General features: G+C 46.7%; 1 protein-coding gene across 13 annotated transcripts in view; it reads right to left on the bottom strand.

The window, feature by feature from the left end:
* Window positions 1-2,681: 2,681 nt before the first annotated feature.
* Znf532 (zinc finger protein 532) overlaps window positions 2,682-17,730 on the bottom strand; it is a 122,209-nt gene continuing 107,160 nt past the window's right edge. For 10 of the 13 annotated variants that reach the window (XM_028860600.2, XM_028860598.2, XM_028860601.2 and 7 more), the window contains 3 exons: window positions 9,448-9,560; window positions 6,538-6,688; window positions 2,682-5,159 (listed from right to left, as the gene is read on the bottom strand). In XM_028860600.2, the coding sequence (XP_028716433.1) occupies window positions 4,665-5,159; window positions 6,538-6,688; window positions 9,448-9,560 (759 nt within the window). In that variant the 3' untranslated portion in view covers window positions 2,682-4,664. The remainder of the gene's footprint in view (window positions 5,160-6,537; window positions 6,689-9,447; window positions 9,561-17,730) is intronic. The other 3 variants (XM_028860599.2, XM_028860594.2, XM_028860603.2) reach the window with 1 other exon arrangement.

Genomic DNA, 17,730 nt, shown 5'->3' with positions numbered 1-17,730 from the left:
CTTCCAAACTTGCTCAGACTTGTTCTGTAACTAATATCATAACTGTCCTGGAGATTGTCTCCTGAATACTCAAAAGGATGTGTATTCTGTTGGTGCTGGATGGAATGTATAGTAGATGTCTTTTTTTAGGTCCATTTGGTCCAAAGTGTAACTAAAGTCCAATGTTTTCCTAATCGGTTGGTCTGGGAATGGTCCTTGTTGACCAGGAGGCATTAAAGTCCCCTGATATTTTTATAATATAGTATCTTTCCCTCCAAACCTTTTGACATTTCATTAATATCCATAGGGGCTCAGTGTCAGGGGTGCATTTACATTTACAACTGGTACACCCTGCTGATGAACTTTTTTTTAAATTATAGAATGTCTTTGTCTCTTTAGTTTTTTACTTTATCTATGTTGTCTAAGTATCCCCCCCCCACCTCATTTTTCCTGAATGAATACCCATCACTTGCAATCTCTGTGCACCTGTAAAGGTGATTCTCCTGTAAGCAGCACACAGTTGAGCTTTTAAAAAAGCCACTCAGCATGCTGCTTGCTGCATTGGAGAATATAATCAGTTTGCCTACAAAGCAGCAGTAATGGTTAAGAACTCGAGGTTACAGCGAGTCGGTTGTTTTCTGGCTTGGGAGTTCTATTTCACTGTCTTCCTCTTGCTGTCTTCCTCTGTGGTTTAGTGGTTTTCCATTGTGGTGGCTCTGAATCCCCATTCATGGTTCGTGCATCTGCAGGTTATGCAATCACACCATTATGCTCATGACTGACTCCGTGTGAGACTAACGGTGGGCGTGGGGTGGGGCAGCAGGTTGAAAGAGGCACTTAAGCAAGGTCAAACTATGCTTGAAGGGGAGTCAAGGTCTCTCCAGAAGACCTGAGGTTCGCAGCTACCATCTGTAGCCTGCTCTGCATGTATCACAGCAAGAGAAGGCCCGTGCAGCTGGCACACTGTGTTTTCAGACCATCTTCCTGGGCTAACAGCTCTAGGAGTCATAGTAAGCTAGCTCTTCAGCACGTTTTCTTTATCTCCCCTTCCAAGTGGGCATTTTCCTTAGGTGCTCACAGCGTGAGTCTATTAATCTGTTTTATGTTCATACTAGTTGCCCCGAGTTGTCCACTAGAAATCTCACTGTTGGTCAGATACCGAGATGCGGGTCACACAAGCCCAGAGATGCTGGTGAAATGGTGAGTAAGCCATGGCAGGAGTATACAGTTGTCTTCTTACTGTGGGAGGATGGAGGAATCTGCTGAGAATGTGGCCATGTGGACCAAGCCTACGCGTTTCCTTTTCGTGTTCTGGATCATTTCGCTGCTGTTCTTCCTTGGGTATCGCTGTTACTATAACTGGTAAAACTAAGTTGCCCTACTAGACCCAACCCTGTCTTAAACGCCTATCTAAAACTCAAACTTATCCTTTAATGCCGAGAAATCCTGAAATCACCTGTTTGAACTTTCTAAAGGTCGTTCCTTTGTTCTGTGTCTCATTGCAGGAAGCCTCTCCTCACAACTTCAGGAGTTTGGCTCACAGCCAACGGAAGCTTCTGCCCAGCTGTGTCCAGTCCTTAGCCCGAGCTAGCACCACGGCTCCAGCAATGATTCCTGTCATGGCTGTCAAGCTGCCTCTGAGTACATGGGAGATTGCTCTTCCTGCCTCTGGGGACCACACAGCTGGTTTTGGTCAATGACTTAGACGACTCACTGCTTTTACTGTTACTTCCAGGCCAGTGCATTTAATTGTACTTTGCCCTTTCAGTTTCTGTCTCAGTGAGAAAATGGGGTCAGGTATTAGAGAGCCATACCTCTCTCAGTCTATTCATAGTGGACACTGGAAATAAGGAAAAAAAAAAAAAAAAAAAAAAAAAAAAAAAAAAAACAAAAACAAAAAAAAAAAAACTTGGACAACAAGTCATTTGCTTGCTGTGTGTCTTCTCTCTCAAACAGCCACACTTCATGAATGATGGATGGGACTGAGTCCCAGCGTATGGATTCTTGCCAGTATTCTGTGTTAACTCAAATGTGCATGATTTAATTGACGGTAAAGGATGGTCCATTCTGACTTTTCCAGGTCCCTATTCCCCTCTGGAACGTCTATTAAACCAACATGGGATCCTCTCGTTGTGTCCTTCTTGACTTCTTCCCTGACTACCACAAACTCCAGCCCCTAATTGCTGCTGCATTCTGGGAAACTTCCCCAAGACCTATCCTTTAGTTCATGGATCTTTCCCAGAGGTAATTGACTGGCCAGATTTAGATTTTCCTGCAGGGTGCAGCACTTGAGTGATGGGTTGTGACCAGGATTCTGGTTTCTCTGTTTTGAACCTCTGGGAGTTTTAAAAAGTCATCCTCGTAACCCTTCAAAACGAAACATTTAACAGATAGCCATTCCACCTTGTCAAACTCTTTTGGTTATTAAAAAGCAGAAATACTTCTGGTTTCTCATAACGTAGTGCAGGACTGGAGAGGTGGCTCGGTGCTCCCCAGCCCGTACTGCTCCTGTAGACCGGCTGTTGGGTTCCCAGCGACTGCTAGGTTATCCGTGTGCAGCCACCTGTAACTCCAGCTTCATGGACCTGAAACCTCTGGCCTCTGCAGCACCTGTGTGCGACCTCCACATGACACACACACAAGTACAAAAGTAAAAATAAAATTTCTAAAAAGCCATAGAGTGCCCCAAACCAAAGTTTGACTGTTGTATTTCACACATAACTTTATTTGTTGAATAAATGAATATTTGTCAATATATACATAACCACAAAGAGCAAGTACTAGATTGAGAGCAAAATATTTGGGTTCTAATATGCAAAGCCACTTACCAGCTGTGAGGGCTCAGGCGAAGAGCTGAACCTGAGCTCAGCTTCCTCAACTGTAGGCTGGACAGACCCGCGTGGCCACCACGCAGGCTTATTGCAAGGTTCAAATGCAGGGACATGTAAAAGTGCATGAACACAACTGGGAGCAATACAGATGCAACAAGGAACAGCAATTCAATTTCAAGTTGAGGAATACTGTCACACCCTTGGATTGTACCGATGGCATCAACAGAAAGTGGCAGAGTAGCTAGCTGGCCACTGATGAGAACGAGCAAGCCATTCTTCAGAGTGGAAAGAATTCTGCAATATTCTGTAGCCTGTTCCGGTAAAGAGTCACTTCCCAAACTTCCTGATGTCAGAGACCCACCAATAACTCTCTTGAAGAAGCTCAAGGGCCAGATGTTCCTCGTTTATTTACACGTGAAATGGGTTGAATACAGTCACAATGGATGTAGTGCGTACACCCGACAGCAGCAAGACCTTTCAAGGAACTGAACGTTGACTACAGTCTAGCATGCAAGTATCTATGTACACAAATGAATTTCTTTGCTTAGGAAAACAAAACCAGAAAGTACAAAAACATATCTCAAGATAAATACAAGATATAAAATGCAACAGAAAACACAAAAACGATAACCGAACTAGATAGCTTTCCCAGAGAACTAGAGGGAAGTGACGGGGAGCACCTGTGCGGTGCTCCAGTCCGGTGGCCGTGAGAGGGACTGACGTGACTCTAGAAGCCTGGTGGCTCAGTGCTTCTCTAGGGCCAATTGCAGAGTACAGGCTGCTGCATTGCTAGGTCGGTGGTAAAGTTGTGCATCCCAACTCTAAGGACCAGGACATTTGGCAGTAGCACCCAGAACAGGGAACACCAACTGTGTAGGGTTAAGTCAGCCGTGCCTTTGTGTTCCTATCAAGAGCCAGAGAAAGACTTGATGTTCTTGGAATACGTGTCTCTGTGATAGATAGTGAGTTCCGTGACAAAACCCGACTAGAGAGCTACAGGTCTAACTACGGCTTTCAACGTTGACAGTAGGCTGGCCTTTTCCTAGCTAGCCGGGCTCCTCAGGCTCTGTGGATCAGCCTTGCAAATTCACCCAGAAACATGGCCAGCTGTTGGCTCCCCTATGGATCCCTTCTTCCTCATTCTTCCAGATGGGTTAAGGACGCCTGCATTCCCTACCAGATTCCTGGCCTCTTTCACTCACTTTGGCGGAAGAAGGGATCTGCAAGGCTGCTTCAGATGCTGTCTGGGAGGGTTCAGGCCTCGCCCTCCCCAGGGTGCTGTTGTCCTCGGAGCCCTCAGTCGCTAGGAGCAGGCACACTGAGTGTGGTGCTAAGACACTTAAGAGCTGCTAGTGTTGTGAGACCCACAATCACCTAAAATTGATGTGGTGAGTTCTAAAAATTAAAAACACTAAAAAAGGCATGTTAGCCTGTAATTACTGAACTCATTCAAATTGGTAACATACAAAATGGTTGGTTTGAATTCAGGAACTGCCCCTGTTACGAAGAACTCTGTTTTAAAGAAACGGTACAAAAAAGGAAAACTCTAACACACACAAAAAAACAAAACAAAAAAACCTAAAAATTCAAAACATTTTCCACCAAATACTGATACAAACATGTAACAAAGAGTATAAAAAGTTATTTAAATATATACAAACTCTTTAAAACTCAAATACTGCCTTATACTTACGGGGAGGGTACATCTGAGGAGGTGAGGGGACAGGACAGAGAATATATTGCGACAGCCTAGACAGAACTGTGAACTCTGTTATACTGCAAACTTTTGGTAACAAAAAGAGTCTTGTTTTCCATTCCTATGTGGCTAGGGCTTTTCCTATGGAGGAGCTGTGGCTATTTCTCGGCTGAACTCATTCTTTTGGATTTGATGAAGGCCATGCCGTGTGTCCGCATGTGCGTGTTTAAGGCAGCTTCCGTTTCAAAAGTCTTGGCGCACACTTTGCACTTCCGGTCTGACGCCGCGTCCTCGGCAGCCTCGTCCTCGGGGCCAGGCTTGTTCTCTTGCAGGCTGTCTTCCCCGGCCCCGTTCTGCTTGGCCACGGGCTGCGGCTCCTTCAGCTTGTGCACGATGAAGAGGTGCCTGGACAGGGAGACGTGGGACGTGTAGCAGAGGCCGCACTCCCGGCACTGGTAGGAGGAGCCGTCCGACTTGTGCTGCGGGATGTGTTCGTGGAACTGCAGCAGGTTCTCGGTGGTGAAGCCACACACGGCACACTTGTGGACCTTAAAGACGTTGATTTTCAGCTTTTTCAGTGGCTGGGTGATGGCTCCCCTGGGGGGCCTGAACTCTAAAACCGGTTCCTCCGACTTCCGCTTGGGACTGGGGACCTTTGTTAGGGGGAGCGAGGACAAAAAAAAAAAAAAAAGATAGAGCTGAGGGGGTGGGCTCTGTGGCTGGCCGCGATGCTGAGGCTGCTAGGCGCGCAGACGCTAGGCGCGCAGACACTGGACGCAGGGGAGCTGGGGGCCTTAACGGGGCGAATGCACACTGTAGCTTCCCCACCCCCACCCCGAAGAAGGCATTTCTGGGCTTCCAGGAGCCCCTGCACGGCAGTGACCGCGGAGCTCAGGATCACGGGCTACAGGGGAGCAGCACCTTCCATACCTCGGAAGACAAAGCTAAGGCATGGAAAAGGTTCATGTGAGGAATGCTGGGAGGGGTCAGGTGATGATATGGCATGGTCATGGAGGGCCATGGTGACGGGTGGTATGTGGACAGGGGTCTGGTTCAGACACCAGAAGCTGAGTGCTAAAAGCCCAGGTGGAGCAAGGTCTGTGTGCTTACAGGACAATAGGGTGGACTGAGACAGGAAGTAGACACAACTTGGACCAAGAGAGGCAGAGTGAGCACCTCACGGGAGAGAACATGGGGCACATGCTTTCATTATGACCAGAGCGGAAGACTACAAGACTCCATGGACCCAGCACCTGCTGCTGCCCTGACACCTGTCCTTTGGGTCCTCCTTATCACACCATGTCCCCTCTGGAGTTGCCTATTTCCTTTCCCCTGGCTGTCTAAATCCCTAATGCCTCCACTTCCTCTGTACTAGGGCACCGCTCTGATGGCCTACACCTGCAGCTCCGTCTACACACACTTAACTTCCTGTGGGGAAGACCCGCCCTAATGCCACACCTACCTAACTCTGGACGAGGGGCATGCTCGATGACTAACCACTAATGCATGTCTTGAGAGACTGCTTTGGCCCACGTACATTCTAGACTTATCATGACACCGAAGCCAGCAGCGCCTGCTCTGGGGTGCTGTCCTGCTCTGACAGCAAGCAGGACACTCAGTGCCTGTGCGTGGGAGTCAGCTGACCGAGGTTCACCACCCACACACAGGAGGAGGCCTGGCTGTGGGACTTGATCTATTTTACTATTCCAAAGAGAATCACAGAGTCACTTGGAACACGTGCCACGGCTGACATGGCCAGTGAAAAGCAACTGCTGAGTACCATTTCTTTGATGAAGAGATAACTTCCCCAAGTCAATGTGTAAATTTTGTGAGTCATATGAGGAGATCCTGTGTGTTGTTTCTGAAAGGATACAGAAGCAACTTAGAAAAGGTTACTTTTCAGGAGCAGTTGGGAGCTGTAGTCTTGACAGGCTGAACTTAAGCTATGACTACCCAAGATGAAGATGAGAATGAATAGGGAACACACATGAGCACAGGTCACAGTGACAGAACAGAGCTGCGATGTCTGACCTTGGCATCGTCTTCCTTTATCTCGGCTTCTTCCTCGTTGGTATCGTCAGTCAGTTCTTTCACGTCAGGATCCTTGATCCCGTGCATCAGCTGTATGTGCTTCTCCAGCATCAGCCGCTTCGTGAACGTCCGCCGGGAGTCGGGGCAGTGTCTGTGAGCACAAGATTGAGACGGGAGCTATGGTCACCAAGCTGTGCTCTCTGCAGAGGGACCTGGCTATCGGCATGTGCAGGAGGCCCAGAAAGACAGACTGCCACTGGGACCCCCAAATAAAATTCTGCTGTGACCCCCACCCCCTACTGTGAAAAGGGCCTACCCCTAGACTTCTGCAAAAGCTGTCGATTAAAAATCATATTTCTGTGTATGTGTGCAGGCCACAGGTGTACAGGTACAGCCTGGCTGGAGTTCCGGGGGGGGGGTTGTGGAAGAACAGCGAGAACTCTTAACTGCTGAGCCATTTCTCTGTTGACTTTTGGGTCCTCACAGGAACAGCCTACTTTAGTGCGGGCAGGTATTTGTTTTTCTAGATTTGGCTAAAGCAGTATTTAATTTGTACTTCTAGATGGCCTCAATCCTAAAAAAAACTGGAGAATACTAAATTTTCTGAGTTTTCTTTCCAGTGACTCAGAGCAGCCCTCAGAATTTACGTAAGAGATACCTCAGGCTGCAGGTGGTCCCTTCAGAACCCCTGGCCCCTCTGCATTTCAAGATGGAATGTTGGCCTAGATTCCTCAGAGTCAAATGCAACTTGTGTTTGTACCTGGAAATGCTTATTAATTTGGGAGATTAAAATTCAGAAAGCAGGCTATCCATTAGAGGTAAATTACTTAAGTTTTGTACACTACAAAGATGATCTCCTGGAAAGGTTTTAATTTACTATAACAGTCCAAAAACAAGTTTAAACAAATTAATGACCATAGTGATTATGGATGCTATGTCAGACCTCAAGAATAGCACTGAAACAACCCAATGTGCTGGTCCACGCCTATAATTCTAAAAGCAGGAAGGCAGAAACAGAAGTATTCTGATTTGAGCCAACCTGGGCTAAAGAGTGCGACCCTGTCTAAATGCAGCCCTCCAAAAAACACACCAACATAAAACCTACTGCATCATGAAGGGTAATAACACTTTCTTTCCTGTCTTTAGAACCACATTTGTTACCCTGAAAAGGCATCTGGGGATATCTTAATGACAGTCCCCAGATGCTGGTGACTCCATCTTAAGAGAAGCCTCTGTGGGGTGGCAGCAAGAGCCAGCCTGACAGCAAATGTTCTCAAGCATGAAAGGCTTTTCCTTTGAGTGTGGGTGCGTGCGTGCGTGCATGCGTGCGTGCGTGCGTGCGTGTGCGCGCGCGCGCATGCCATGGCTCGTGTGTGGGGCCAGGGACAACCTGTGGAGCCAGTTCACCCCTCCACCCTTAGTGCGTCCTGGGGATTTGAACTTGCACTCCCTGAGGCATCTCCCTGGTCCCCTCAGGACATTTGTGGCTGGTAGTAAATTAGCTGGGGGGAAAAAACTCTTCATTTTACTGCCTTTCAGTAAAAGGGGGAAAAAATAGAAAAAAAAGAAAACGAGCAAACAAACAGAAAAGGAAACCTGGAAGGCCATGCCAGGCAGCTGCTTTTCCATCTTCTCAACCCGGGACACCATGTACCTGATGCTCTCAGTGTCAACACACAGACTTGGTGGAATGTTTTCATCTCACACATCACTCCCCACTTTGATTTCCTACTTACAAAATGTTCCCTAAATACCCAAGGCACAGAAAATTCCCATTAATCTGATGGCTAACGTCATGTGTGTCCTCACCACGAGGCCCACAGGCCTGACTCTGACCACAATCAACTGTGTTCCACACTAGCTCTGTTCTCTCTCTCTCTCTCAATTAGATTTGTTCATTTTATTTTTTACGTGTGAGGGTTTTGCCTGCACGGATGTACGAACACCACATGTGTGCTTGGTGACTGAGGAATTCATTAGAGGGTACTGGGTTCCTTGGAACTGGAGTTATAGTGGTTGGAAACCACCATGTAGGTGCCAGGAATCAAACTGGAGCCTTCTCAGGAACACCAAGCATTCCTGAGTGCTGAGCCGTCCCTCCAGCCCCTCTGTGGTCTCTTATGAGCAGAGCTTTGCCCTGTGTACTCACTCTGCGCGTGTGGGTTGAGGGGGTGACACAGAATCCCCACTAGCAATAACCACAGCCGGGTCACCTCATACAAAGAGGCAATTCAGGGCTGACTCCTGGTGGCGGCTTTACACAGGCCCCTCAGTCCCTCACATTTGTTTGATCTCAGCCACCAGTGAAAGCTTCTCTAGCTTAGGTGGCAGACTGCAGTCAGAGGGCTCACGGCCTGGGCTAGAGCTAAGTTAGAAACGGGTGCCCTTCTTAGCCTCCCACTGCGCCCGAGTAAATCCACCCCAAATCTACATGGCAACGTGGTCCAGTCACTATCTAAGAGGTGTCTCACGCCCCGTGCACCTGACGAGCCCACCACACTCTAACACAACATGTCCCACTTAGTAACAGAATACAGTGTAAGCGTGTGTGAAGAAATGCTGCTCACTTCACATGTAACCATGGAAACAAACACCCCGAAGTGGGATACAGGTAAGATGGCAGAGCCTAGACGCCAGAGCAGAGGAGGAATCAAAGTAAACGGCAAAACCCGAGAAGCTCTGGAGAGATGGCTCAGAGGTTAAGAGCCCTGACTGCTCTCCCAGAGGTCCTGAGTTCAATTCCCAGCAACCACATGGTGGCTCACAACCATCTGTAATGAGATCTGGCGCCCTCCTCTGTATACATAATAAATAAATAAATCTTTAAAAAAAAAAACACACACAAAAACACCCCGAGAGGCTCTGTGACTCCGGCCCCTCCTGTGTGTCCCCCGCAGAGGTGAGACTTACGAGCAGGCATACACCTTCCTGATGCCCTTGTGCTTGATGCGGTTGTGGCGGCACAGGCTGTGGGAGGAGCTGAAGGACTTGTCGCACTGGCGGCAGGGGTGCTTCTTCATTTGCTGTGCAGGAGAGAAGAAAGGGCCCCTTGAGACGGGAGCAAAGTCACCCGCTGCTGTACTGAAACCGGCATCCCGCAGCACTCTGCTCAGTGCTGGGACGCGCGAGTGTTAAGTGATTCTTCTGCCACTGAGCTCCGGCAGCCCTAAGACGGTGAAAAATTAACAAAACTATGCAGTTCTTTGGAAATCTCTAATTACAGAGCTGTCGAGATGGCTCAGTGGTTAAGAACCACTGGGTGGTTAAGAGGACCAGGGTTCGATTCCCAGCACCTACAGGGCAGCTCGTAGCTGTCTGTAACTGCAGTCCCAGGGGATGTGATGCCCACCCTCTTCTGGCCTCTGGGCACTGCATACATATGGTACAGACATACATGCAGGCAAAACACTCATACACATTAAAAAAAAAAAAAAGCAATTACAGTGCAGTACTGGGTCGTCCAGGAAGCAGCTTACTTTAGGAGGGTAGAATTTTTCACCCTCTAAATACTTAACATTTTTATTTATTATGTTGTAATAGAAATATTATTTTCATAAAAATTATTGTTTTTTAAAGTAGACAATATGTGAAACCTCAACTACTTCAATACCAAGTAAAACCATCACTTGATTTGTTGTAAATGGGGAATTTTGTCTTTTTCAATGAGCCATACTAAATCACTGACTGATCTTAAACATTAAAAACCTTTGCTCTTCAACGATTAAGCAACCACAAGACCCTTGCGTGGTGTATGTAGTCATCTTGGGAACATAGAACCTTGAAGGGTAGGTACTTTCAGTGCGCTGCCCCTTAACGTATGTGAGAGAATGTTTACAAATGAGCTATCATACTTGATAAAGATACTTTAAAACTACTGGTAAAAATAACTCTTTTCATAGACGCTTCCAGGCTGGGGATATAGAATTCAGAGGTAGAATGCTTGTCTAATATATGAGGCCCCAGTTCAACACACACACACACACACACACACACACACACACACGCACGCACGCACGCACGCACGCACGCACGCACGCACGCACACACACACACGCACGCACGCACAAAAGCTTCCCACTTGACTAGGGACACAGTTGTGCTAGTTAGATGTCCCTCTGTGCAGGACCCTTGAAGCAAACTGGAAGCTGAGCTGAAAAGAAAGTCTCGGGCCCGACAAGAATCAAGCAGTCCAAAAGCAAACACTGCCATATCACAAGGGCTGTCATTCTCCAGAATGGAGCCAATGTGGCTCAGCCTTCATTAAGTCAGGCTGCGTAGAATCAGTTCTCATGTGAGAGACGTTTCTTTCAGCAGTACAAATGGTGAAGAAACACCTGTTTAAACTTCATCATCGGCCGTACGTGAACCGACAAGCAAACCCACTTAACTGGTGAGAGTCTGACTCTGCAGAACCACAGAGGGGCTGGTCCCCGGGCTCTGTGATTCACTGTGTGGCCCCAACCAGACACTCAGCTAACAACAGCCACCCCCTCAACTGTGAACTAAGGTCACAAGCATGTCCTCCTTGTGGGGTGCTGTGGAAACAGTGCACCTAAGAGAGACTAAACACAGACAAACTAGAGACGCACAAAATTCTCCTTCATTCTCTGTCACATTAGCTCAGGTCCATGTCCGCGGTTCATTTACAAAGACTGGGGGAACAGGTTTGTTTTATTTATGAAATAAGCTCTGTAGCTCAGGCTGGCCCTGAACTCATAGTTATCCTCCTGCTTCAGCCTCCCAGGTGCTAGGGTTAAAAATGTTCACTACCATGCCCAGCTTTTTAAATAAAGCAAAAAGGGTTGGCAGGTGTTCAGAAGAATCTTGGACCCACGCAAAGAATTCTCATCTCCGGATGTGGAGCAAAGGGAACACTCCTCCACTGTTGGTGGGAATGTAAACTTGTACAACCACTGTGGAAATCAGTATGGCGGTTTCTCAGAAAATTAGGAATCGAACTACCTCAAGACCCAGCCATCCCACTCTTGGGCATATACCCAAGGAATGCCGATTCATACCATAAAGATACATGCTCAGCTATGTTCATAGCAGCACTATTTGTAATAGCCAGAACCTGGAAACAACCTAGATGCCCATCAACGGAAGAATGGATGAAAAAAATGTGGTACATATACACAATGGAGTACTACTCAGCAGAGAAAAACAATGAAAGCATGAAATTTGCAGGCAAATGGATGGAACTAGAAAAAAATCATCCTGAGTGAGGTAACCCAAACCCAGAAAGACAGTTATGGTATGTACTCACTCATAGGTGGATTCTAGATATAAAATAAAGAACAATCAGACCACAAAAAAAAAAAAAAAAAAAAGAATTCTCATCTCCGTATTAACAATAAAAGTATCAATATTTTATGGGGAGAAAATAAAGAAATAACCATGCACCAGCGGCCTCTGAGACAAACTGCCACCTCTCCCATGGTGGTCTGAGTGAGAACGACTCCCATAGGCCACTTGGAACACTTGGTCCCCAATGATGGAACTGTTTAAACTGGAGGGCTTGGCTATCATCGGGGGTGAGCTTTAGGGTTTCGGGTGCCATTCCCAGCACGTCTTTCTCTTCCTCCTATTTATGGATCAGGATGTGAGCTCTCAGCTGTTCCTGTTTCCTGCCATCATGGAGTCTAACCCTAAGCCCAAGTCTAAACCAAAAGTCCAATTAAATGCTTTCTTTTACAAGTTGCCTTGGTCATGGTATTTTGTCACGGTAACAGAAAAGTAACTGAGATATCTCCCAAGGCCTTTCCCCCATAATTCTTGTTTTCTTTTGAGACAAGCTCTTGCTATGTGATCTAGGCTGACCTCAGATGCACATTTCCCCTGCCTCATCCTCCTGAGTCCTGGGGTTACAGGCATGTACCACTGCGATATTTGATTACACAGAGCAAACCATTAGTAATCTCTACTCTACTTATACAGTCAAAGAATAAGAAGCAACAAGTGTCCACTTCAGAATAAAGCTTTAAGCACAGAATCATCAACAAATAATTGTTTCAGTAGCAGTATTTAAAAAGCCAAAGGCCCGATCGCCCTATAATTCTTGTACATCAGATGAACTTGGAGCTAAGACACAAGACTGCTTTCTCAAGGACAGCTCTGTCAAGTACCAGGCTCAGCACAGAAGCACACGTGACAGCGTGGCACAGCAAGAGGGCACGGGGAGAGGGGACCAGACTCTTTCTGCGGGATGGGTTTGATGCGTTCTCCCTCATCACACCGATACATCGGCATCCCAATATATCAACACCAAAGCCAACTCTCGAAGAGAAGCCAGTGGGGACACCCTTGGGGACAGTAAGGGAGAAGCAGCCCTGCTGAGACCATTTCCACAGAGCTAGAAACCTGCGAGGTTAGGAAAACACAGGAAACTGAACTGAACTTCAAAAGGGCAGACGGGCTGGGGTGGCGCTCAGCTGGAGGAGAGCTCACTGGCTTGCACAAGGCCTGAGTCCACTCCTGGGCGCCACACAAACGGAGTGTGGTGGTACAGGCTGATCTCCGGGAACAGCTACTCCCCTATTTCCTGAGCGCTTTGAGCTCTAATCTCAGCACCAAAACTCCTTTCAGGATTAAATGGAAACGAGGGTCTAGAATTTAATGAAAACAAGGCGAGGCCCATGCTCGGCCAGCGCTCAGGAAGCCCCCCTGACAGCCATCAAGAAACAGCAGAATGCCAACTGACGGAAGGGGCCCCGTTGTTCCCAAGCCGCAGTGGCGTGGCGGCACACGCCGCCAGCGCAATCAAAACGCTTTCCAAGAAACCTCACAGCAGCAGCCCCTCCAAGTCAACTTCTAAACGCTGGACCTGCTCACTTAGGGTCTGGTCTGGTTATACGGCAGGTCTCCCCTGCACACGTCCACCCCAGCACTTTATTACCATGAACATTGCAAGCCCCCTGAAGGACGCCTGATATCTGGACAGTACTGAAGCCTGTGTGGGTGGTGACCTTTTCTGAGAGTAAACCTGGGGGCGGGGGGGGGGGGGAGGCTGTACATACCCTCCTGTGTAGCAGGAATCTTCAAAGTTCTTATTAACAAAATCAAACCCAAGGCGAGTTATTGGGGTCCATGCTGGCAGATCAGAGAGACAGAACAAACCACAGCTATCTCACCTTGCCAATTCCTCAGCTGGTCCTGTTTCCTCAGACTGGAGGCCTCTGAGTCCTCATCCGGAATGGGTCTCAGCTGAATTACTGCTCAAAAGCCTGAAGCTTAACCAGCCAAATGCTTAACCAGCCAAATGCCTAACCAGCCAAATGCCTAACCAGCCAAATGCTTCTAGTTTCTCGTCCTCACGCCTTATATATCTTCCTGCTTTCTACCACCACTCTCTGGGATTAAAGGCTGGCTTTCTGGGATTAAAGGCGTGTCACCTTGCTTGGCTATTTCCAATGTGGCCTTGAACTCACAGAGATCCAGAGGGATTTCTATCTCTGGGATGCTAGGATTAAAGGTGTGAGTGCCACCATTTTCTAGCCTTTGTATCTAGTGGCTGTCTGTTCTCTGACCCCAGATATTTTTATTAGAGTACACAATATTTTGGTGAACACAATACCACCACATCTCCTCTCTTTTTGTCTAAAATTAAAAAAAGCTTATAACTAATACAAGAAAAAACTATCCAATAAGTATATACAATATATACAGCCAAAACTTACATTAATGATGTCTAGTCCATTAACATGACAGATTCATATGAAAACTCCATTATATATATTAACAATGTCCAGTCCAGTAACATCTGACAAACTCAGACCAAAACATTTTCATTACTTATCTTATTTAAAACAAGTAGTTCCTTTTTAAAAGTAGATTCCATAATCTCCCTTTTTATCTTACCATATCCATATTTTCTCTTTTTTCTTTTCATAATAGATTCATTAGTCTACCTTTTGTCATTTTTATATCTTCCCCTTTTTCTTCAGTGTAGATTCAATGATCTACCTACTTATCCTATTATTTCTTTATCTTTTTTCTCAGAGTAGATTCAATGATCTATCTCATATCTATATTCTCTTTTCTTTTTGCTTTCTAGGGTGAAGATATCTTTAGGGAATCTTGAAAAGAAAATTTTGGGGTTAATCATCAAGTCCTGTATCATTTGTCTAGTCTCTGCATAATAGGAAAGTTCAGGGCTTATTTCAAGTCCTTGTTTGAGTAGTCTGTCAGGCTGTATCATCTCAGCTAGTCCTCTCGAAATTGTCCTGACCAGTTTGTAGTCCAAAGTCGATTTTTCCATGGTGTTAATCGGCTTAATGGCTTTATCATAGTCCATGTGGAATCATCGTTGTAGGATCCTGTCATCTTTTTGAAGATTTCAAAGTCACTGTTAGGCACGGTCATGGTTTCCTGCAGACTTTTTTTTTTTTTTTTTTTTTTTTTTTTTTTTGCCTCCTCTGTGGTTTGGAGCAATCATAGTCTGATAAATGTCTGTCTCTCGGAACCATGAACATTCTTCCCTAGAACAGAAAATCTTCACAACAATTTCTCCCCACCATTTGTCTTGCCAAACTTTTCCAAACTGACCTTTGCCGATGCTTTCTTGTAACACAATGGTCCTGGCAATTCTTCTCTGAACCAGCAGCAGTAAACCCTTCGTTCCAGGTAGCAGCATCACCGCAGTCACCAACATGATGAGAAGGAGCTGGCAACGTGGAGCAGTAGCCACTGCTTCCATGGTCCCACCACTGTTTGTGGCTCAGTCCAGGCCAAAGCTTCTCCCAAGCCTCCTAGGCCGGCCTCAAACTCCGGATCCTACTGCCTCTGCCTCCTTCAGCAAATCCTACTGGCGTGTGCCACCACAACCGGCTGAGTGTAGCTTGGGCCTGAGCTGGGGCTCACAAGGCCACAGACAAACAGCTTTTTCATGAATTCGTAACACGAACGTTGGGCGCCAGATGTAGCAGGAATCTTAAAAGTTCTTATTAACAAAATCAAACCCGAGCCGAGTTATTGGGGTCCATGCTGGCAGATCAGAGAGACAGAACAAACCACAGCTATCTCACCTTGCCAATTCCTCAGCTGGTCCTGTTTCCTCAGACTGGAGGCCTCTGAGTCCTCATCCGGAATGGGTCTCAGCTGAATTACTGCTCAAAAGCCTGAAGCTTAACCAGCCAAATGCTTAACCAGCCAAATGCCTAACCAGCCAAATGCCTAACCAGCCAAATGCTTCTAGTTTCTCGTCCTCACGCCTTATATATCTTCCTGCTTTCTACCACCACTCTCTGGGATTAAAGGCTGGCTTTCTGGGATTAAAGGCGTGTCACCTTGCTTGGCTATTTCCAATGTGGCCTTGAACTCACAGAGATCCAGAGGATTTCTATCTCTGGATGCTAGATTAAAGGTGTGAGTGCACATTTTCTAGCTTTGTATCTAGTGGCTGTCTGTTCTCTGACCCCAGATATTTTTATTAGAGTACACAATATTTTGGTGAACACAATACCACCACACTCCTGGGTTAGATTTACGGTAAGAAATGAGCCGCCAAACAACAGCTACAACGCATGCTCCTCAAAGTTCTGTGGGCGTGCCTAAGCCTCAAAGAGTTCACGGCCCTTCCAGCTGTGCACTGAAAGAGCGTGCTATGGCCTGTCTACGGCTTGTCTGAACTGCGGCATCCTACACAGCATTACCAAAACATGGGTCAGTTAAACATCAGCCCCGCAGTCTGATCACCAAGGCCGCGTGTGGCTGGCGCTGAGTGACTCCCGGTGGGCAGCAGGTATGGAGGGCACACCAGACAAAGGGATGATGCAGTTCCTGGGTGGACAGGACAGGATTTCATCATGCTGCTTACGAGTTGCTCACATCTAGAATTGTCAACCTAACGCTCTCATGCTGTAGTTGACCACAGGTAACAGGACACAGAAAGTGAAACCACAGAGATGGTAGGACATGGCGCTTTCATAAAGAAACTTAAGGCATGTAAAAGACCTAGGGTGTAGGGGCAGGAAGAAGACCCTGCTGAAGGTCTTCCTCTTCAGTTTCTCAACCATGTGAATACAGTATACATGTAAATCAAACCTTTTTTGATCTATTGCCTCAGAAAAGAAAAATCACTGTAAGTTAGGTTTATTAAGGTAAAGTTTTACTTATATTTATTATAGAGCCCTAAACATTATAGCTCACACTTCTAATCTCAGCATTCGAGAGGCAAAAGATGGAGTTCAAGGTCAGCATGGACTACGTAAGGACTGTCTCAAAAAGAACGGGATGTGAGAGCTGGAGAAATGGATCAGTGGTTGAGAGTGCATCAAAATCAGGCAGCTCACAAGTACTGTAACTTAGTTCCAGGGGATCTGATCTCCTCTTCTGGCCTCAGTGGGCACGCACACATACACAACACACACAACACACACACACACACACACACACACACACAACACACACACACACACACACACACTCAAATAGATATTAAAAAAAAAAAAAGCATAGCTGCAGTTGAGTCAGGCATGTCAATCACCGTACAGAAGAGGTACATTACTCTCCAGAGTCCCCCAGCCCTCTGTGGCTCGCTCTGCCCAGCACCCATGACCTCTTTTCTATACGAATGGCTTGCTTTGTGCACCCGTCATGAAGTGGGCCACCCCACAGCATACCAGGCACCCAGCACAATACACGGTTAACTCACCTGTGTATTCCTTTTCACGTCAGAGAAATGTCCACTTATAGCTATACCCTAGTTCACTGACCCATTTACCAGTTGATGACATCAACATTGCCAGTTTGGAGGAAATGATGAATAAAGCTGTTACAAACATTAGGTCCAAGGCAAAAATTTTCGGCTAATACATATGGTATTTACTTGCAGGTGTATCTAATCCCTAATGTTTTGGGTTTCCTTAAAGGAGTACTTGGGTGCCTTTATCCTCGATAAGCTCTCTAGAGACAGAAGCTGCCAGTCACTCATCATCAGAGGCTTGTTTTTCAGAAATACTTGGGCCAGATTAACTATGCCAATAATCCATGTGTACTCACTAGGAACAAGTAAGCCCTACAGGGTGACAATCAGGATGAAGTGCTGGGCACAGAGCAAGAACTGCTTAAGTGTTCAGACGTCAGAAGTGTGAGCAAGTGTGAACAAGCCAGACACAGCCACAGAGACTGCAGAGGCAGGGTGAGCTGAGAAGCAGGGAGGTGGGAAGGCTTAGACAGAGGGCAGACAGATCCTCC

This window comes from Peromyscus leucopus, chromosome 19 (genome assembly GCF_004664715.2).
Source record: "Peromyscus leucopus breed LL Stock chromosome 19, UCI_PerLeu_2.1, whole genome shotgun sequence".
Lineage (NCBI taxonomy): Eukaryota > Metazoa > Chordata > Mammalia > Rodentia > Cricetidae > Peromyscus > Peromyscus leucopus.
The sequence above is the reverse complement of the archived record's forward strand: the minus strand, read 5'-3'. Positions and strand labels throughout refer to the sequence as shown.